Here is a 23719-nt window from a genome sequence, read left to right as displayed (position 1 = left end):
GAGCGAGAAAAGAGTGACATTTAATACTAAAGCTACAACAGTGGTGGTCATGCTACAATAAAAAAGTATTAATTTTTTTTCCTGATTCAGTCTGCTTATATTTAGATTCCGACATTCAGACTGCATTAATCTATTTCAATGTCACAGGGTGTCCGTGACAAGTGTATCAGACTCCACAGGCCCCACACCTGTAAAACACATCACTGCAACCCAGCTTTCTCAGAAACAGCTACAGGTCCAGACCCCAGTTATTAACATCTCTACAGCTTTGAGTTGTATAGAGACCTGTACACTGTACAAGATCCACTGAGCTACAACAAAACCAGCTGAAGCTGACATGCAACCGCTCTGCTTATTAGATGCACAAGCCCTAGCCCATCTGCCTGCACAGGGCTTCAGCTTTCAGGCCTGATAAAAGAGGTGCACCATCTGTCTCTGAATATCCATCACCAGCCCATTCAGAGATGTCACAACCAGGTTGCTTAATATAAGCCATCATCCTTTGGAGACAGCATCCTTTAGGAGAGATGTCTATTCTGACAGCTTAGAATATAATGACACCGGCTTTTGCACATATGCACCTAACACTCAATCACCGAGAGAAAGAAAGTGAGAGATAGGCTGTAATAGAAAAATACATTAATTTTGGAACTGGAGTGAAATGATCTCTATTTTTGTAATATTAAATTAAAGCTTACCTCAAATAGGGTGAGAGCAAAAGGGTGACCCAAATGATCCATAGAGGAGAGCAGAACTCTGCGGTTGTCTCCATTTAGGTCCACACTGGAGATAAGGTGAAGCTTAGAGTCCACCCAGTACAGACGTCTGCTAGACAAATCTGTCGAGAATATTGAAACTTCTTACTTCTCATAAAGGCTATAAAGCAGGCATTCATTCACATACCATTGCCCTGAACTGGTCAGAAAGGCACATTAAAATAATTCACATTTTGCAGTTGACATCTCTAACACAATAATCAGATCTTCCACTGTGCCCAGAATCAATGACTTAAATGGGAGGGGAGGAGGGGGTTACACTTCTCTCCTCTTACACTTCAGATGAAAGAGAATTACTTTCTATTTTTCCTTTGAAAAAATAATTTTTTCTCAGACAGACACAGCAACACTCCATTTCACACTTTCACTGGCAACTCTCTTTTTCTATCCATCTACCACAAATGCTTTTTCAAAAGGCTTTCTACTTTAGCGAGTCAGACAAATAATGAAAATATCGACAGCGCTGCTTGTGTAATTCCATTTACTTTTTCTTAAACTCGCTAGTGATTGATGAAAAGCAGAGACTGTAAATGATTCAAAGCCCTGCCGGTCACTGGAGACTGCTCCCTATTATTAGTATTCTTTCCTTCTCCAGACTTTCTACATCTCTGCGCTAGGTTTATTGTTTTCTTTCTCTCTCTCTCAGATGTCTCTCTCCTGTTCTTAATTACGAAACAGAACACAGATCAGAAATGGCCCAGTAGAAATCATAGCTGTATTACTCAGCAATTGATTCAGAAATGAAATTTGATGACTTTATTTATTGTCAGTAATACTGGTCGCAAAAAATACTACCACTACAACCAGCTCCCAAAGCATATTTTGCATGGAATGTAAATTAACCTGTAGTTTGTATAGTATAAAATATATATTATAGTGGAAGTGCTTGGTCTTCAAGTTTTTTTGCTTGTTTGTTTACTGCTTCTTAATAGCACAAGCCAACAAAGGTGACTCCATATTACAAGGTCATGAGCCATTCAACATTCATACATCTTTTTTTTTTTACCTAGAGTAATCCCATTGGGCCACTCAATTCTTTCTGAGACCAGCACTTGCCGGTCCACCCCGTTCATCCCAGACTTCTCAATCTTGGCCTGTGTCCCCCAGTCTGACCAATACATGAACCTAAAAAGATCAGAAAATAATTAAAAATCATGAATAAAAACTAAAAACAAAATGATGTGCTCAACCTGAAAAGTACATACTTCCATGTTGGTACTGTTAGTATTGTTGGTATTTCCTAACAGTGAGAAGTCAACTATTGCTTAATATCACTCAAATATACTGGAAATACACCCTAAACTTGGTTATTAAAATGACTTCTATTAGGTCAAAGTTTATATTAGATTCAAAGTCACACAACTAGCACAACTAGGAACTTACATGAAACAATAAAAGAGAATACAAAATAAGCAAAGACACATCTTTCTCAAATAAAAAGATGTAAATGAATGCCTCTAATACCTCATATTTGCTCAAGTTATAGAATCTAACATACTTAAAAAAGTAATAAAATAAACTAAATGCAAATTAAAACCGAAATTCAACCCACATGTTTAAATGTATGTGCAATCTTGTTCTTTTTAAATCTAGAAAAAAACTCAACACCTGTCGAGACTTAAGGGGAGTTCAGATAAGTATATGTTAATCAAAAGCCGTCTTAGACCTAACTACATCCAAGAGTAGCAGGCACTTTGTCCACAGGCAGCAATTAGCTCTCATGTAGACCTGCTCATTTGCATGTTTTTCAGGCTTCTCTACTTCAGTAATTTGTTGGAAAGAGGCTCAAGGGAATAGAGCCATCATGACGAAGAAAGTGTGTGACCGAACATTTTAGAAGCTCATTGAGAGGAAATGTAGTTGTGAATGCTGAGGTCTGAAGACATGAGTGTGCATTATATTTTTAACAGCAAATATTAAATGAAAGTGTTGCAATTTGCACAAGCTTAGTAGGTGGAGGGTACTCTAGAAGTAAAATGGAGAAAAAACTGCTTTCACATAAATTAGGTTAAGCTAATTTTGGAAGCTGTATAATAGTTCTTTCACAATCAGTGAATTTTCAATCAAATTAAGTTTAAAAAAATCTCAATTAAAGTTTATTGTGCAGGCTGTAAGGATATTGATTACACTGACAATTCTGAAGCATTGTCCTTGTACTGATAGAAAATTAAAGTTCAGTGAATGCTATTGAATGTACTGCCTTGCTGTACTAGTGTATTTATAGAAAAATAGATTCTTCTGTTCTCTTACCCTTGTCTCGGGTCAACAGCAATTGCACGTGGTTCACCTAGTTCAGTGTCAAGCAACACCTTTCTCTTCTTTCCATCACTAGTAGCAACAGATATGGTCTTGTGTCCAGAATCAGTCCAGTAGATGTTTTTATGGATCCAATCCACAGCTATGCCTTCTGGGGAATGTAGTGCTGAGTCAATAAGTGTGTTCTGTTCAGATGAGTTACTGGCTTTGTTGATATATGCACTGAAAAACACACACACACAAACATACACATGAGTCTACAGCCTTTAGGACCAGATGGTACCAATTTGTTGATGTTCAATCGCAATGTACTGGCTGTATCTCCCAACCTCTTTGTGAGTGAGTTTTTATATATGACACCTCACACACCCAGTTGTTGTCTATATTCATTCACAGACATTAAAGCAGCCAACATCTGTCCATTTCTCTAATAATGACTCTACGACCATGTAAATGTTAGGCATTACTCGTTTTTGCTCACTAACCCGATGCTAAGGACATTTACGGAATGTTATATGAATTCACTTTGAGGCATGATGGCAGCTGATGTGAATGGCAGGCTATGATCAGTTGAGTCACTGCATTCTCAGGCTCATTACAAAGCAACTCATCATCTTGATGTGATGTTACTTGTCACTACTAGGGTAGAACTTTACAACCCAGTAATGCTCCATCTGTGGCTTCTTAAATGAATGGCTCTTTAACAGATGCTGCCCCACATTGAGCGCTAGCGCACAGAATGGGCCTCTTGTCATGCGGTGCGGCTGTAAGAATCTCAAGGACAGAGGCAGACTTGGTCAGGAAACATTTCTCTCATGTTCACTCTAGCTTAGCTAAGAATTCTATTATTAGGAGCAGGTGTACTGGCCCCTTTCTAATCCAGCTGACACACAAAAACACCAAACAAGGAGAATGAAAGAAGTGACTATGAAAGAAGACTCAAGAATAAAGAATGACACTGTTTTCAGCCAGTAACAACCCGACAAGCCTGATACACATGCTAAAAGCACAGCATGGACGCAGACATTAGGTTAAGCAAAACATCTACCCAAGAAATTTAAGTGTTTTACATGAAGTAGTATTGGACCTCAGTAAACCAGATTCATAAAACTCTGCGATAATGGCATTACTGCACACAAAATGTGCCGCACGTTAAATTCTATTCATAAAGTTATGGTGGAGGTTCTCATTGAGCTACTTTTTTCTTAACACTGCTGTATTTTCTCATGTGACCTCAGAAACGACCTGTCAAAAACAGAACATACAGTGTCAAAATAGGCCAGAATCAGAGCCACAAATTCTAATAAGTGAGGAGTGTTTTAAATATACTGGTTAGAGAGTATGTGAGCATGTACATGCCTCACAACGTGCCTGTGTAACCAAAAATAATTGAAAGCATTTAAGATAAGATCATCAAATTCCTTTTCACTTTTTATAGGGAAATTAACTTTTAGATTCTTTCACTATGATGTAATGACTTCCTAACAGCACATGCAAATGAGGGAAAAGACGGTAGCACCAGATTAATAAAACTAGTAAAAATGTCAGTAAGAACGCACAGCAAAGCCAATAATTTGCTAATATTATTAAATTAATATTTAATTTGCTAATAATATGCTAATTTGAATGAATTAGGCCAATGACAACACTGGCATGACTTATGAAAGTCCAGATTCAACACTGATTGCCCACTCTGAAAACAGCATTAAACTAAACCTTTAAGCATCAGAACAAGTCACAGAGTACACCAAGAGTCAATAAATAAGATTTTATAATTTCCTATTAATCCAGTTGTTACTCAGGCTTAACTTCATAATTAAACTGGATCAGGCAGGTGGCCCTCATTTTAAAACAGCCATATTTTGATAGAGATTTGTAATTGCTAATCAGCCCACATGTGTCCAAATAACCACCAACAGAAACCAGCACATTCCAAGTGATGGGAAATTACACTGTAAAGGTAATCTCCTAAAAAAAAAAAAAAAAAAAAAACACTTTTCATGTCAGGATGCACAGACCAGCATGAAACAGAGGAGTAAGAAAGCTTCACATGGTTCTCTGAATACTTTCTGAAGACTTGTGAACTGTCTTTCTACCCACAGACTTTCAGGGAGCAATAGGAGATGAGTAATGGGGCATATTAAAGATGGGAATGAATTAAAGGCAGCATATGGTGCAGCTAAAATGTTTTTGTAGAGACTGATGGGAATCAGGATGACATGGGAAGAGAGAGTAGGTCTAAGTCATGCAAGGTGGAATGTGTGTGTGTGAAGTGCAAAAACTGTTTATGCTGCAGTGTACCACCAAATACTGTATTCTGTGTGGCTAATCGGTTTTTAGAACTGCTTTTTTGCAAATTTCGTAAATATTTTACTTTGTTCCTTCCAAAAAGTCCAGATGCTTCATTTGGAAAATCTACAGAACAGTATACTAACTGCCAAGAAATGTGGCTTTGTAAAGTTTTTTAGAATTATTTTTCATTAGATTTGTGATACGGATGTGGTAGTGGTCATCACTAGTCATGACTTTGGACTTTACCAGTGGCATCCTGACACTTAATCTTCCACTGCTTTAGAGGACTAGACTAGACTAGACTAATTGTTTTGGGGAACTGTCAGTTAAATGGCACATCGTTGCATGTTTGAACAAAATGTGAACTAAACAAAAATACACATGCACAGAACGAGTGAGAGAGAGAGAGAGAGAGAGAGAGGGAGAGAGAGAGAGAGAATTCTGAGCTTCTGTAAGTATTATTCAGCAGATCTGAAATAATTAATGCATGCGTGGGAGGAAAAGAGAAAGATGGATGCAGAGAAAGCAAGAGAGAATGACAGAGGGACAGTGTGGGTGTGTGTGTGTGCGAGAGTGAGAGAGAGAGTTTCAATAACTGATTAAAAAAGACAGTAACCATTAGACTTTTCATCCACATTTTTCCACACACACACACACACACACACACACACACACACACACACACACACACACACACATACATTTACAGAAACGGTACACATCAAACAGAATAACCAATATGTGCATAAAGGTTTGTTTAGATGAAAAAATAAAATTAATTCTGATGTGAAATAAATAATGTAATGCACATAGTAATTTGACGGATCAGGTGTTTTCTTTTTTTGCCCACTCGTGGCTTCAAAGCGTGACAGAAAGCAGCAGGTACCTGCTGTCTGATAAAGAGATTAAACAGTCTATTTCTGTTAGTAAAGAAAAAGAGATGACCGCGATGATGTAAGGTGCCTAGATGATCAATGGACATTTCTCGAGTCGTCATGCTTGTCGGTGCAATCTGCTCTCTTCTAATGTAAAATACAGTAACAAAACAGCAATGAGAAGCCGTTCAAAATGCAATATTTCTCTGTAAACCCGCTGCACATTTCTCTGGGTTTTTAGGAGTGTGTTAAGGACCAACACTCAGCCTTTAGGACCAACACTCAGCCAATAGTTAACCAGCTGAAAACCTAGATAGTGAGAAAATGAGAGAACCCATTTGTAAAGAACACAGATTTATGTGTGTCTATTTCCAGTCCATGATAGTGAGTGTTTGAAATGCTGTAAACAGTGGCTGGAACTGAGGGAGGGAGGAAACTGAGAGGAGCTGAAGAGCACAGTGAGGAGGCTTCAGCTTCAGCACTCAGCAGCCAAACGGCCTCGTTTAGGCCTATCAGGGCAATTAACTCTAATTACAAACGATCATACCCTCGTTAATATTAGACAACCATCAAGCTGCTCATCAAGAGACTGCCTGGCTGTGAGTTTGCAAATGAGGGAGATGCCGAGATACAGAGGAAGGGAGAAGAACGGGTTTGTGCTAAAATAGCTTCTACAGGGTCTCATAATAGTAATACTAATAAAGGACCCCTAATACAATATGTTTAATTGGCATATAACAGGATTACTGTATAAAGTACAACCTAGAGAGGACTGTAGGTCTAGAGGATTTAGATACAACCTAAGAACTGAATATATAGACACTGAGACACTGAGTTGTGTATATATTTAGAAGTGAGAGCTAACCAGGCTACAGCTTCCATACAGTGTAAGGTGTAACAACTAAGCCTCCGCAAACAAACAAAGAGAGAAGTCTATATCCTCCTACATTTATTTGATCATTTCATATTTTATCTTATCATGCTAAAATTTCCTTTTTTGCTTTGTAGTCAAAATGAAATGTGCCAAATTGACATATCTTACACATAACACATTAAGGTAACCTTATCTGGCTCAAAATTAATTGTAACAAAAACGCACTCACTCCAAAAAAAAAATAGTTGTGAAAAGTGCCTTTAGCAGAAAACTTAATGTGTTGTTCCACCTATAGTCTTCTAACTATGTATACCTGAAGATCTTGCGATGAAAGAGATCACACCAGTACATCTTGTTGGTGGTGACATCCACGTCCAGTGCGACAGCATTCTTTAGAGTGGGCACCACCTGGGTGTAGTCCCTCTTCACCAGATCAATCCGACGGATCTCGTGGCGGTTAGTAAACATCAGGTACGGGCTCTTACCTATAAAGATGACCAGAGGGATGCATCAGACAACACAGGTTAACATCAGAAATGGTTTTAACATTTGAATGGTTTTGGGAATCAGGTTCTTTAGAAAAGGCAAAGATTGCGCATAGAACTATGACAACTGAAAACTGGATAACTGGTCCTTTGTCTGGTTATAGTCTTTAAAATAAGAAAATATATGTAAGTGCTTTTGAACAACACCAGTTGATATGCATAATATTAACAAATATAAAATGGATAATTGGATAATTAAAAGTCTTTTAGTTATTGGTCTATGTGTGCTTGTGCAGTGTACAAGCAGTGAACCTGAATTAAGTTTCAAGGTTATCTACCTGTCTTAAAAGGTTTGCATGTGTGGGCATGAACCCGTTGTAGTGTGTCCAGGTAAATAGCCTACAGTGTGTGGCAGTGAGTGTGTGTCTACTTTAGGGGAGCTCAGTCAGAGTGGCTTAGTGACTCACCTGTGACTCCACTACTTTTACCTTCTCAACATCAGCAACTCCACTACATTCAGCTCCATAATTTAAGATGATTTTAAAATAATTTAAGATTTTACTTGCCAATTTCCAAAAAAAAGGTTCATTTGAGGAAACTCAGCCCATATCCCTCATTTCCTACATTCTACCTCCCTTTCTCTCCATTAAACTTTCATTTGCCTTTTCATTCGTAATACGGGCTCTATGGCCAGACCTAATAGGCGCTCTACGACCAGAATTTCTGCATTAGCATTAGAATGCTCATTTCTTCTCTTCTATGTTCTCTATCCTTTCCTGTCCATCAGTATGCTCCAAAAGAATAGAGGAGCAGGTAGTAATCAGCAGCAGAAGCACAGTGAATTAAGATCCCTTTTAGGCTTGCTGGTTAAAGAATGTGAAAGATGAAAGAGGAGAAAGAGGGGATAGTTTGGGACAGCAAATTACTGCACATTACTGAATGACGAAACTCTGATATTGCATTCCTGACATTTCTTCTCCTAAAAATATTTGAGGTCAGTTAATTGCTATTTTTGCAAATTGTGAAGTATGCATTTTTTTGAGTGCTTCTTTGTAAACACATCAATGCATATCAGTGTAGTAGCAGCAGATAAGCATCTGAAGACACTGAGGTAAATGTCCTGAAAATGACCTGTTGATGCATTGCTAACATTAAGCAGATTTACTGATGGTATGTTGCATCACGTAGACTTAAATGTAAATATAAGATGAAAAAACATGTTCATGTTCTTCAATTAGGCAAAACCTAATCCCTTAACCCAGCCTTACAGTAAATTTAACCCTCTCCTAACCTTAATCTCAACCCAAACTCTAACCCTAACCATCATGCTGGTCCTAGCCCTAACCCTAACCTCAACCCAAAACCTAATCCTAACCCTCACCCTGGCCTCCTAATCTCAGTCTAATCCAGCTAAGAACCAGTGTCAGACTGGTGTCAAGCATGTCTATCACAGCTTGTTGAGGATGTTGGGATGATCTGCATTAGACCATATGTTTTATGATCTCTCAGGTAAACATCTAGAAAACTGAACTAGGACACTCATCACTGCCCCTGTTGTTGATGTGTTACTGAGAGTATGATTTATTAAACCTAAAATGGACCACTCTAAATAAAGTGTCTCCTGATTATGTGGTTAGATTTTATTAGAAAAGCCACACAGGTTTACACATAGTTTGGACAACCCTGGTCAAATGCATTATTATAAATTTAGCAAAGGAAACAGCAATTGTGCATTATGTGTATGTGTATGTTTTCTGTAGAGAAGGTGTACTCATGGTCACTTAGTATTATTATAGCAATAATAACAACACAAACTTTACCACTAGTATTCATTATTCTACTACTATTAATCCTATTATATTACTAAATGAATGATCAAATAATACTAAATTACTATACAAAAATGTCATTTTTTCTGTCCAAGTTGACTACAAATTGTCATACAATGTGTGTGGGGGTGTATTTTTGTGTTATACAAGCCTAGCAACTTTGTTAATTACAAATCATGTCTGTACAGCTAAGCCTGATATATATATATAGATAGATAGATAGATAGATAGATAGAGAGAGAGAGAGAGAGAGAGAGAGAGAGAGATTTACAGCACACGTCACACAATCAAAGGTCATTGTAAGAGTGTGAAGAGCACTCAGGTTTCACAATGATGAAGAGAGATGAGTGGTGCTGATAGATGGGGTTTCATACACACCCTTTCCTTTCCTTCCACCATGCCCCCACCCCCTCTTGTCCCTCCCCACCAAGCTTTCAATATCACAAAGCGTGATGTGGGTAAAGCCAGGCTGGTTTAGCTGGGCTTTCAGTCACCCTAGTGATCAGGCCTGAGCAGGGGGCTAGAGGGTGATTGCGTGGCCTCACTATAATAAAAGAGACTTTTTGGGGGGGGTATTTCATTCCCCTTCTCAAATGCCCCTGATGGGCCGCTGCACTGTGAGCAAATATTTTCATTTTCAGCCCAAGTCAAGATTCAATCATTTCCCCCATCTGCTGAAGTTGCTGTCATCAATCTCACATCCCTCCTCCAGAATGTATATGTAGGAGAAAGAAAGAGGGGGAGAGTAATGTCATGAGATGAGCTTAACAGAACAGTTATTCACTTTAAGTGGATCGAAAGAAATCAGTAAGACGTCTCCAGCTTCACACAGAATGGTCACAATAAGATTTATCACTTGAAGGGTACATACAATACATTTTTTTTCATAATTTCTCCTCCCCTTGTGGTCTGCTTATGACTTATGTGGGCTTTAATGTGTGTGCTCATATGTGGGCTCATGACCATTTTCCAAACTCTGTCATAAGGCTGTTGTAAACAGACGTGTTTACAGTGCTTTTAAGACTGATGGGTATAGAATAGGTGGGTATATGTAAATGATTTGGTCCTTAATCAGAAAAACAACAATGAATTAAAAAGCAGCTGTTTTCTGCTCTTTGGTTTCAATTAAGGAAAGTCATTTTTTAGAGATGAAAAATTCTGGTCCAGAAAGTAAAAATCAGCAGAGCGGCCCGGCAGTTGGAACAAACTTTCACTTTCTGGACCTAAATTGTCCATCTCTATCAGTTTTGCATGTTTTGTCCCTTTACAGACATCTTTCTCACATCACGCTGTAGTGAACACACTTTTCAGCTTTTTCATATCCACTTACATGCATCTCAACTTGTTTTTTCACAGTATATTTCTTATACACCGTATATGGTAAATAAACATACTGAGACTTACTGCTTAGAGGTAAAAGAAGCATTCATAAGCTGGTTGTCTCTGCCCTCTGACAGATATAGTAAATGACCCAATTTTGTGAAAATCATTAGGTAAATGCTAGCTGTTGGTGGAAATGCAGAGGAATATGAGTGCTACAGTGCAGCATGTACATAAATCTAAAGCTGAGAAAAATGGCCTTTTAAAATCTTTCTCCAGCTGAGATCTAGTGAGGAGGAGAGGAAGCTGTGGGTTGGTGAAAGCCAGGTGTAAGTGAAGAAGACTGTAACATGACAGCAAGGGAACATATAAACAGCCATAATACAGAAAGAGAGAGAGAGAGAGAGAGAGCAAAATATGACCCTATTATAGAGAGAGAGAAATAATGTGTCATGAGTAAAGAACCTAACCTGCAGACCAAGCTGTGTGCTGATGACGGTGCACCTTTCCTACAGCCCTGGAGTTGCTGCTCACCTGCTCATTAAAACCAAATTACATAGTTCAAACTAGCAACATACAGCAGAGCAGACTATAGCACAGCTCATTCTGTTAATGAGAATGCAGTGGCTTTGGGTGGCTAAGCGCCCAGTGCTGCGTGTGCCCCAGTGGAGAGCGACTGCAGTGAGTGTCAGGTCAGTGCTGTCTCCTGTCTCTGACAAACACAACTAATTAAAGGTGTGAGGAGCTGCTCGGCTGGATTATTGCCCAATGGGAAAGACAGCCTCTTAAAGTGACAGTCAAGTACTTCATTAAAATTCAAGGCTTCATTTGCAACACTGCCCTTGCAGAAAGGACTTTTTGTTACCTAACGAAGTGTCCTAAAACACATGTTCATTGTACGTGCTGATCTAACTAATTCATTTCAACAACATTGTGCTGTTATTTGTTAAACTTAAAACATACTTGTGAACACATGGGTAGAGTGTAATTATTGATGGCATGGATTATTGCCATGTGTGGCAACAGATCATGAGTATAAATAGGCCCCTGAGGGACATACAGAATGATCAGTCAATAACTGACCTCTACCACACAGGTGGTACCAGTTCTAATCTTGTTTTGTTCCAAGCAGATTCTGCTTATATCATATAATTCCCAAATATATTATAGTATTAGATAGGACTGGGCAATGTAAACTCTAATCAATACCACAATTATCTGAATATTTTACCTCAATTATAATTAATGAATGATTATGGATAGTACGGATGGATAGTAGAAATAATGAAGTATTACGCAAAGTAAAAAATAAACCAACCTGCAATAAACTTAAAAAAAAAAAACACAAAACAAAACAAAACAGAATAAATTATATATTTGTAGAGCACTACATAAAAGCCATCACCAAATAGGTTTTAACTTTACATTCACACCCAAACTTTACTTTACATTCCCCTCTTACGTGTACCGAAGGGCTTTCCTATAACAACTAAAAAAGAAGACCAGCAGGATCTGAGAGATCCTACTAGTTCATAAGAGGTAGTTTGGAGTCCTTAGGTGTGGTCTAGTGCATTGTTAACCATTACAGTCACAGGCTTTAAGATATGCATAATGCTCTCCTTTTAGGCCTAGTCAGCACTTTTAAATCATTTTTATATTGATTTTGTGTAGTTTAATAAAGTAAAGTATTACAAGATCAAAAGCTTTTAAAACAATACATAATACATAAAACAATGAATTCAATATATTATTTAATTAATGCAATTCGAGGGTAAAATGTAATTCAAATGTAATTAATTCTGAAACATGGTGCCTGAGGTGCTGCTTATCTTTTTCCACTGATAGCCAAATTAAAGCACACTCTATAAAAGTAACAAATGATCTGTAAAAGACAAAAGTAGCTGGGTCATGCAGTGCTTGCATACTGTTTTGAGTAATTAGCCACTCCCGGAGCCTTGCTATTCAAACTACCCGTCATACTGCAACCCAAAGGTCATGTTTGCAGTCCCTATTGTAGCAGAGAAATGGGTTCTGGAAAAATAACGCTCGGCCGCCTTTTGCGTCAAAGCATGAGTCTCTTATCTGTCTCTCAGCTCAACTGCTAATGCTTATGAATGGGTGATGAGCAGATGAGCACAGAGCAACTCATTCTTTTCACATGAAAGATACATCTGTGGTATCACAATAATTTCATGGAGTTTCATTGCACATGTGGGTAATAGAAGAAGGCTGAAGGTGGATCAGTGGTGGATGGATGGAAAGATGAAGGACAGATGGATTAAAAGGATAAACTGCTCAGAGTTGCAGGAGGAACTCTTTCAGAGACAAACGGCTTTACTACAACGGGTTTACTAAATCTGAGCACATTCCGAAAAATTCAGTTCAGAAATAAGAATACTTTTAAAGAACAAATATGAAAAACCATGAAAACATCAAAGAAGCTCCAAAAGCATTTTGATTGGGGAGTCCATTCACTCCCTAATCTATAGCCTATTTATGTCCCAGTTATGAGGAGTGGTTTAGCCTGGATAACATTTTAAATGAGGTGCAGAACATGGCTGACGATCAGACCAAAGATCATTTAAAAGCTACAGCAACAAAAACAGCATCTTTAATTCTAAGTGATAGATGGAGGTTATAAATAAATGGTAAAATAAGAATGTTTTATGGTTTATGATTTGGTCCATAAACATTCACAAATAACATCCTGCAAAAGATGACCATGAAGTCAACCTGAAATCAAAATAGACTTTTTAAACCTTGATAGTTCATATCTTTATCTTTATATTAAGCACATCCCATGGTATTTCTATATTCTTTGGTTGAACCGCAGTGACAAGGCATTTGACCTTTTGGGCTTATGTATATGATGACAATGGGAAGCATCTTAGTTTATCAGTAATATTAATCAGTAATATAACTGAATATATTCCCTCACCTTTCCACCACCTCTGCCTAACTTCCAGTCAAAACTGTAGTAGGAGGTAACTTCTCGTCCTCTGTTGACCATGCCTGGCATTAGGCATGATGCCAATAGGTTCATGCTTACCTGCTCCAGAATGTCACTTGGCAGTACTTTTCTTCACCTTGTATGTGTGTGCATTTGCACATCTGTGTTAGCAATGGGTGCAAATTAAAGTTGCTGAATGCATTCATTAGAAGGAGTGTCTAAAAACGGCTGGACATATAATGTACATCAAATTAAGAAGGTACATTTTTTCTAATAATCGTTTCAAGTAGGGATAGCTGTATATTCGGTAACTGAAATTATTCGGAATAAAAAACAAATCACTTTTGTTCATGAATAAGTGAAAAGCCTAAAAAATTCATACAGAACCATTGCATTTTTGATGCAATCAAAAAGTTGCTTTTGATGCAATCAAATCGTAACCAGGGAGGAGTACGTTTTTTTTTTTAATGCAGCAAACATACCGGCTATGTGGAAGCATTTTAAAGTGTCAGAGAATGACAAAAGAATGGCATATACTTATATATTCATGTAATGGTGAAAAAGGTGCCAATACTTATATAAACCTGCAAAAAATGTGTTTTATGTTCAGTATTTGTTATTTGGACAAGCTTTTAATTTTATTCGGTTTCTGCCAGAAATGTTTCAAAATTTCAAAATGCACAAATATGTAGGACATGGCACTTAAAATGAAAAAGAACTAATACTATTTGAAACACTGATTTAATAACAGACAATAAAACAGGATGTAAAGTCTTGCAGTAAGCATTATGATACATTAGTGAAACAGGAAATATTTCAGAATGCTGTGCATACTGCTTCGCCTGAGACAGTGTCTTTTCCAGCTCAGGGTGGCACAATATGCCTAACAACAGTGTCCCTCCAGCTGACAAACTCTATAAACACAGAGACACCGGAACACTCTGGAATCTTCTACAGTGTAGTCTCTAAAACTGGCAAACCTTATCAAGTCCACATCACCTCACAATCACAAAGCAAGCCATCTCGTATTTATCAGGAAATGGCATTTCATTTTCAAATCAAATAAGATGAAGCTTGAATAATAGCTTTTCCCTTGTCTCACCAGTGCACTCAGAGCAAAAGATCACTTCACTCCTTAAGGGAGCTTGTGTGGCCAGACTGTGTGACTGCATGCATGCTACATTGCAAATAAATGCCCTCCTTTCTTTGATGGCACAGACTTATTCTTGCCGGGGAGGTAATAAAGACTCATTTGCCTGTGACTGCGGTAATCAATGCAATTTCCACGCCATTTAGAGCTAAGCGGAACCAATTCTTGTATCCACATCTTCATTATTAGTGAGTTCGTAGTTAATGACTGAGACATTCCTGGGACTTCATTTTTCGTCCTTCTCTTACCTGCCTCTTCTGCTACTTTTAAGGTGTATTGACCTCTTAGAGCTAATAACCTATTTAAATGCCTCATCGCAAATAATTCCTTGAGTGCCCACTAGCCTTGACATTGATACATTTAAGGCCCCATCAGGAAACTGCAGCAACCTGCTGGGCAGTTTTGCACTCTGAGCATTTAGAGTAATGCTCTAACTATGTCATAAACAGTTATGTTGCAGCAATGATTGATTAAGGCTTTATAATCTGAGGGCTATAGTCAGTCAGCTTTGAGGCCAGCTGAAGCTTTCAGAATAAGTGTTAAGTGACAATGCATTAGCAATACTGTTCTTCACTGTGATTCTCTCAGACATATGCTTTCACTGCAGTGTTTTTGTTAGGATGGTACATCAGTATCATGCTTCAAATACACATACAGGCCGTTCATCAAAACTGGCGCTTTGTAGCTGGTGGAGACAAAAGTAACTGAATTGCTTCCTGGCCATTATAGATAAGCAGTGGACACATACCGACAGAGATGTGTTTGGAGTGCTGTTATTACAAGATATTGACACTCATTAAATGTTTCTCAGACAATCACATTGCCAGGTTGAAGCTAACTGTGGTATAATCAGCAACAGCATTTTTCAGCATTGTTCGAAAATTCGTAATAATTCTAATTATTATCGTTTGGCAACTTCAAAACATCATGACGTGATGTGGGCAATATTCTTTTTGCCTTATTTGTTTGTTAACTCATGTAACGTTTTTTTCTTGCAATGACCATATTAGTGATCGTTCTCTGCCACATCTCAATGGGAGAGCAATGATGGAGAGTTTAAATATAAATGAATAAATGTATTTTTGTACTGAGAGCATCTGCTAAATAAGAAAATTTACAAAACATTTACAGATCTGCATAATTATTTAGTTCACAGTCCAATCTGTGCACAAAAGCAAGCATGAAAAAAAAGGCTACTGATGCCTACTGCTGCAGTGCTAGGTGAAACATGACATTTTATATAAATAAAATAAAAACAAATGTTAGATAAACTTATGTTTTTGTGAAAATACATTTTGTGTGCTGTATGAGACAAACAAATAGGACTGGGCCCCAGTGCTTCTAACAATCTCATAGAAATCCAACAAAGTTATAGTTCTGATCCAACACACCCTATCCAGCTTATTCTTATTGTCAGGACATCTTTTGAGGAAGAAGCACAAAGCCTAAACACAGTGACTAGAACACAATGTCTTCTGTAATGACACAGTTAAAAAACACAAACAGGCCTTTCAAGAGCGTGTTTTCTAGGTGTTGCTTGAGTTTCTTCCTCTGCTTTTCCACACAAGCTCAAACCTGACTGTTTATTTCTTGCTGTGGGATCCATAGTAAGTCTGCATCATTAATCAGATTTTTATCATTATTGCAAAATGAGTTTCTATGACAGATACATCATTAAGGACTGCAGTGACAGAACAGATGGTATTACATTACACACGCACACAGCGATCGAGTAATTAGATTGGCAGGAATGTGTCATTAGGGTAGCCCTGTGCTTCCCTGAGGGGGCTCAACCCTGGTCTTCACTGTGGAAAGCGACTGATTTAACCTCTCAACTGAAGAGCCAATGAAAAAGCACACACATATCTCAAATGTGATCATTACTTTCACTGCCAGAGTTGTGTTAAATGTGTGAAACAGTAATGGCTACCAAAACAAACCTGCATTACCATAATGAGCTTTAGGGAATTAAATATAAACATTCTGTTTTGCAAGCTTGCATTTATATATACACTATATGTCCAAATGTTTGTGAACACCATTTTTAATGAGTGCAATCAGCTACTTTAAGTTAAGTCCATTGCTAACACAGACATGCAATTGCACACACAGCTTGTCTAGTCCCTGTATAGAGGTACTGCCAACAGATTAGGACTCTCTGGAGAAGAAAAACATGAACCTATTGGCCCTATGCCTCATGCCAGGCGTGGGCTACAGGGGTATAATATGCAATATCCACACATTGAACTGTGGAGTAGCGGAACTGTGTTCTCTGAAATAATAGTGCTGTATCCAGTACTTTTGGGATGTTGGGAGTTGTGGATGAGGTGGGGTGGTAATCATCAAACAGATGATTTGCCATTTCATTTTTTAAAAAAATAATAAATAATAAAAATATAATAATAATAATAATAATAATAATAAAATAATTAAAAAATAATAATTAAGTGTACAGAATGAAAACACAGGTAGAAGATAGTAGACTGATCTGAAGTTGGTGGTGACTTACCCACAGCCTTGCAGGTCTTGGTAACTGGATCCATCTCGTAACCCTCGTAGCATTCACACTTGTAGTCACCTTTGTAGTTGATGCAGATTTGACTGCAGGTGTCTGGGTTCTCACATTCATCTATGTCTGGAAAGGCATTGGAAAAGGGTGAACAGATGTGTATTTAATTGTCCAGGAATAGATGAATGATGCTAAGTTGAGTTTACGTGCTGCTTTTACCATATCCCCTCCACCATAGTCGACAAATTACACACTTTCATCACTTAGGCATAGGTATGGTTGCATGGTTCACAGAGTAAGTTTATCATACATTAAAGTACACCTCCACACTGTCCTCAAATACAGCATGATATGCGCAATGGACCTACCATTGTTAAGTAAAACTATCAAGATCTGTGATTTGTAACATACAATTTTCCTAAGACAGAAGATACTATAGTTCTAGGATGGCAATGGCACGCTTAAGAGGAAGCTTTACCTCCACAGGTCTTCTTATCCAGCAGTTTGTAACCCGAGGGGCACTCGCACTCGTAGCCTATCCGCCGGTCCTTGCATATGTGAGAGCAGCCGCCATTATTATTGGCACATTCGTTCAGGCCTAAAATGGAGAAAAGACAGGGTAGGGAGGAAGGGGGGCAGGATGAGTAAAAGGTCAGTAATTCCAGCTGGGATTGGATGGTGTGTGAAATGTGCCCATGGCAACCTGACAGCAACTGACAGGCGAGTTGTTTCATTTTCATTTTCTCAGCGGAGTCTCCAGCTCGTGCCAGGACCTTATGAGAAAGTGATGAGCAGAGTGAAATCTTCCTCTCTTGCACAGGGAGGAGCTGGAAAGGTGAGAGACTTCTTTTAAATGCTTAAAAAACGAATGCTGTGAGGGTTTTAGTGAAAAGGAATCTAGCAAAGGTCTGTGAAAACATCTGAGCAATGTCTGCATCTGAGCAGGGGTCTGATGATGGCTTTTTAAAACACTCTCCATTCACTGCAGGGAGCCAGAAACACACACTGCAGCTTCACGTACAAATGTGTTTACTTTCTAATTGCTATGAAACCAACATATTATTCTACTCCCTGTAGTTAGCTATGGAAATGCAGTAACATCCTGCCTCAAGACACAACCCTGAAACTATGCTCATTATCATAAGTACCTCAAGAAGCTTTCACGAAACGCTGTGAGGTACACAGTAATTAGTCTGCATGCTGTGCGTGCGTATACGGATGACTGTCTGTCTATAAATGACTATAGATGCAAGTATGGTTGCAATGGTTGTGCTTGTTTGTAGAATGAGCAGGAACATGGGTGATTATGTGTGTGTGAGAACAAGTAAGAGCCTCTAAGGTCAGTATAATGGCAGACAAGCCTAGAGAGAGGGAAAGAGAAAGAGAAAAACTTAGATGGCGATGAATGGGCGAGCAGGAGGGATCGGGTTGAGAGCAGTGGGAGATGACATACGAGTTTGGACAAATGTACATCATGTATTATAGTTAACTGACACATGCAGGACTGTGTTGAAAGTGAAATCTGTGATCTGGCCCCACAGGTAGAGCACTCTGTGCTGCTGTGGGCCACCTGGAAGTGGCCCAGCATGCACTGGGGTTTGGGGTGGGTGGTGCGGCAAACCAGGTGCTCTTTCTAATCTCATTTGCAGGGCGAAGAGAGCAGAGCAGGAGCCTCTGGGAAATTAACACCAGCCATCTGATTATATATCTTGCATTAAAGATTCAAACTGTGGATAAACCACCAGGGAGAGATAGGCTCGAGACAAAGAGAGAGAGAGAAATAGGCAGAGAGAGAGAGAGAGTGAGAGAGAGAGAGAGTGCGCGAAAGAGCTAGCTAGCTGTTTGTGCAGGAACATTTACAAACACAAGATGGCCTTTTGGAAATGTCATATGCACTCAATTAACATACTGCTGAATTGAGATGGAGAGCACACTGATCAAATTCTCTTATGGAGACAACATTATCGCAGGGCCACTGCAGTCACAGCTGTAGGTAAAATATCATAACTGAAAATGATTAAGTGTTCTGGCTTAGCATGTCTGATTTGATCAATTTAGTTTACTCTCCGTGATTGAGGGTGACAGGGTTTCTTCAGAGAAAGAAGGGGGGGGGGTAATTATAGGTCATTGAACACTGGGTAGTTTCTGTGTGTAGGCTGATGGGTAATGTAGGCACGTTTTCTTACTAAAGGCACCTTGGGGACGTCTTACACTTGTTTACATAATGAGCAAATTGACCACTAGCAAAATAACGATTCACAGGCCTCTCAGCCACTCACAACTGTCTCTAAACATTCCTTTGTCAGTCAAGCTAAATGGTTAGGCTACGAGAGTTGAAACGGTTGCTGTGGTGTTCAAACATGTGCTCTGGTGGTATTTTTCTTTTCTTTTTTTATTTTATATAAGCTTTGTGGAAACTTCCAAACAGACATATTTATGATGACACTATGGTAAGTTAAACTTTCTGGGGTTTTATATTTGCTAGTATTGTAAGTATTTTTAAAACGTCTAATGATAAATAACTGAATTTCTGAAATCAGTCATCTAGCTTTCATGCTGCTTAGTTTGCATTAACTGTTGATCGTTAAAGTTAACTTAATGAATCAATCAGACTGAACTGGACTATAGTGCTGTACAGTGTTTTCATTTGAGATTCAATCTCTCTGTGATTATTAATGCAGTCATTTGCATGTCGTCATGTTGGTTGTTTAATTTAATTTGCTAACATTCCCCCAAACATATTCGCTTCAACTAGCTTCAATGTTTGATTTATTATAATGCTAGCTTTACCTAATCTGAAGGAGAAGATTTCTTAACCTAAAAACCTTTTTGTTATAAGACATGATAGCCTACTACTTTATTGCCCAGACAACATTTTGTATATTTATTAAACATGCATGTCTGCACTGAATGTAAGATCTGTATCATTTTGAATAATTCAATATCATTGACCGCACTCCTCTGTGGGCTTCTAAAGTTACTTTTGCGCAACAGAGTTTTTCAGGTCTCAAATGTTTGGTTTTTTTTGTATGTTTTTTCATTAGAAATTGTGAGCGTATGCGTATCTCTGTGTTGCACACGTACCGCACTCCTTAATCGGCTCGTCTGACCAGTCCTTGCAGTCTTTGATGTTGTCGCAGACCTTGTTACCATCAATACACTCTCCGTTTTTACACATAAACTTCAGAGGTCCATCACACTTAGTAGCTGAAAGAGAACACAAACAGCTGGTGAATTCCCTTTCTTTTTAAACATCAGCAATTTTCATAGTCTTACGTACAGGAATACACATCTTTTGTTAAACTACTAGATAATCAACATGCAGGTTTCATGTGATTTATGTGATTTTCACACAGCAAAATGTGTTACTTTGGGTCAATTATTCAAGCAATGCCAAAAACGATCACAAAAACGAGTGGTTGGTGTGGCACAATGGACAACACCAGACAGGAGTTTGATACCCAGTCGATTTACTATGCTGTGCCACACCAATAAGTATGCATGGGCAAGACTCCTAACACTACTTTGGCTCGCCTCTGTAATACAAGTAACCTTGTAAGTTGCTCTGGATAAGAGCATCAGCTAAATGCCATGAATGTGTAAGCTTGTTGGAGAAAGGTCTCTCATGCCTAAACAACCTGTAGTTATTTATAGATAGGTACAAAAACTGCACACAAAAAATTAAGAGGTATAATAGCAGGACTCACTCTTGTTGATGCAGCCTGCTTCATCACTGAAGTCAGGGCAGTCATGCACACGGTTACATTGCTTAGTACCATGAATGCAGGATCCATCACCACACTGGAACTCGTCTGGCCTGCAGGTCAATAGAGCTGAAACACACAGAAAGTGAACCTTTATAACTAATTTTAGAGAAAAGCACAGTTTAACTAACAGCTTTCTTTTCACCTGCAGTAGAGTCAAACACCAAGTGCATTTAAATTCTACAGCAATCCTTCATTCACAACCACACTAACCCCTAAATGCCTTGCACTGAAACCAATCTGTCACTGTCTGAATGCCTTAGGGAAATAGGGATATAAGAAAGTGGTAGGTTGTGTGATTTGTGCTGTTTGAGCAAAGAGATGTTATTTTTCTCATTCATCTTTTTAAAGCATGTTTAATTATTCATGTGTTGGGTTTTAGAAGTGCAGCAGAAAGACGAGACACAATGATGATCAATTTCAGCACACCAGAGCCAAGTTATGCCACATCAGTTATAGCTCATCTATGTAGGCCAAGACACAATGCACAAAAGTACACAGCCGTGCACACAGTAAAAAATACCCCTTAAATCAATGGAACAACAAGTAAATAATAAAACATTCTATATGAAGATTACTAAGTGTGATTAAAATATAGAAAAAACACATATTACCAGAGTTAATAGTAATCATTTAAAGGTGATAAGGCAAAGACTGTCAAAGCAGAGCAGTTCAGAGGCTGTGTTTACTAAGCAGTTTGAAAAGGTCTGTTATTTTTAAGTTGGATCAGACCGGATCAGATAAATGCTGAGACAAACTTCTGGTTTGTGATTGGTTTTGGAAAAGCATTTGCAAATGCTCCAAAACTGAAACAAAATAATGTGAGAAATATGTGGGTCCAAGAAGACTGCAGAACAGACTCTTAAACTCAAGAGGCCTCTTTTGTAAGCTGACACACACATGGTTACTAAGCAACTAACAGGACATTGGTGCATGGCACCACACTAAATTTGGCACTTCAACCAGCGACACGGCTTTACATGGCTTTGAGCTGAGAACCGTGTCAAAAGAGCACATTCTGCAACGCTGTCAAACACACACATACGTATTCAGGAACAGTCTACGTGCACGCATAGATTAGAAATACACATGCATTTAAAAGGACACACACACACACAATATGAATGGAGACACATGGGTTTCAGCATTTTTGATATCAACATGTGATGTTTATAGCAAAGAATGATGAGAACTATGATCTAGACAACTGAGAGGGGTTAGTTAAAATTTGCACTGGCCACCAATCAGGTGTTGTGGGCACAATTAAAGAAACATGTTTTTTCTGATATACATCATTGTATTGACAATAACTAAATACAACGCCAGGAAAAAGTGTTAAACATCTATCTAATGTCCTGAATGCTTTTTAAAAACAAAATTCCCCTCACTGTTATCCCAGTTCCTCCTTTATGTTATTAGCACTGCCACTGATAGTACATGCATTTTGTTCTAACTCAGTCCTCATGATATTGTCCAAGTTGCAGAAAAAGCTGTCAATTTGCACCACATTAGCAGTGTTAAGTTAATGTTACAGTTGGTGAATCCCAACAAAATCTAACGGTCTGTTCTGTTAGATCTGCTAACAGACATCCACACTGACTAGTATGGTGCTGAATGATGATTACCCAGTGAGAGCAAGGCCAATTACGTTGTCTAGGACTGCCGGCTATGGAATCACTGGGGTTTAAACAGACAATCTCTTGATGGTATGACTGCTGTGGCATTCGGGATCCCAAGCTCCCAAGATTACGAGCTGTGAAAGTGGCCAAAATTTGTGGCCAGGGGCACCGGGAAATGGGAAAGTCTCCCCTTGTTAACAGATTTTAATTTTCTTTGTTTAACGCAGTTATAATTGTTCCAACTGAATGCATGATAATGATGACCTAAGAGTGAGGTAGTTAAGAGAGGGGTATTGCCCTGTAGTCAAATATGTGTACTAAACCTAGCAATATTTTGGTAAAGTACAGCACAGCTGTGAAGAAAGCAGAGCTGAGAAATGTTCTCAAATGGCAATGTCTAAATATATACTTGTATATCTGAACTGTTAAATATAGACTATTAATATTTAAGACACATGCATAATATTCCAACACAATTCTAGATGAGTGGGTTTAAAAAAAAAAAACAGCTTAATATGCCACATCAGGCACCACAATTACCCACAATGCATCCATCATACTCCTTTCCCACTCTGCATTTCTTTCTCTTATGTTACACTCTGCTTTGTGGAGACATACCAAAATGCAAATCACTGACTTTGATAAATAGGTATCATTTATCACTTCGGCAGAGAGCTTTCCTCTGGAAATGGCATTATACATCTTAGAATTATTGAGTTCCTAGAATTTGAAGGTCAATCACATAATGTACAGTATGTGCTTATAGAGTTCAATGTCTGAATGTGGAGTAAGTGAGGGAGAGGTGCGCTGGTTCAAAATATCACTTTATACAGTGTATAGTAATAGTATTATATTATGTAGAAAGATATTTAACCGCAACATATTCAGCCTTTGGTTCACATTTTTTTATTAGCTCATTTGCTCTAACCTCACTTTGTCTTAGCTTTGACTTGCTGGCCATACAGAGAACTAGAGGACACTTAAAATTTGTCATTACTCAAATTAAAAAAAAGGCCAGGT

The 23719-nt window shown here is 38.4% G+C and overlaps 1 protein-coding gene across 10 annotated transcripts in view; it reads right to left on the bottom strand.

Moving 5' to 3' along the window:
• The window catches only part of lrp8 (low density lipoprotein receptor-related protein 8, apolipoprotein e receptor), a 136676-nt gene that overhangs the window by 16713 nt on the left and 96244 nt on the right, over positions 1-23719 (bottom strand). For all 10 annotated transcript variants that reach the window (XM_072684324.1, XM_072684330.1, XM_072684328.1 and 7 more), the window contains exons 6-13: positions 21024-21149; positions 20401-20523; positions 17795-17914; positions 17317-17442; positions 7387-7558; positions 3027-3254; positions 1783-1901; positions 699-838 (exon numbers count right to left, since the gene is read on the bottom strand). In XM_072684324.1, coding sequence (XP_072540425.1) covers positions 699-838; positions 1783-1901; positions 3027-3254; positions 7387-7558; positions 17317-17442; positions 17795-17914; positions 20401-20523; positions 21024-21149 — 1154 coding nt within the window. The remainder of the gene's footprint in view (positions 1-698; positions 839-1782; positions 1902-3026; positions 3255-7386; positions 7559-17316; positions 17443-17794; positions 17915-20400; positions 20524-21023; positions 21150-23719) is intronic.

Source organism: Salminus brasiliensis, chromosome 7, assembly GCF_030463535.1.
Source record: "Salminus brasiliensis chromosome 7, fSalBra1.hap2, whole genome shotgun sequence".
Classification (NCBI taxonomy): domain Eukaryota; kingdom Metazoa; phylum Chordata; class Actinopteri; order Characiformes; family Bryconidae; genus Salminus; species Salminus brasiliensis.
The sequence above is the reverse complement of the archived record's forward strand: the minus strand, read 5'-3'. Positions and strand labels throughout refer to the sequence as shown.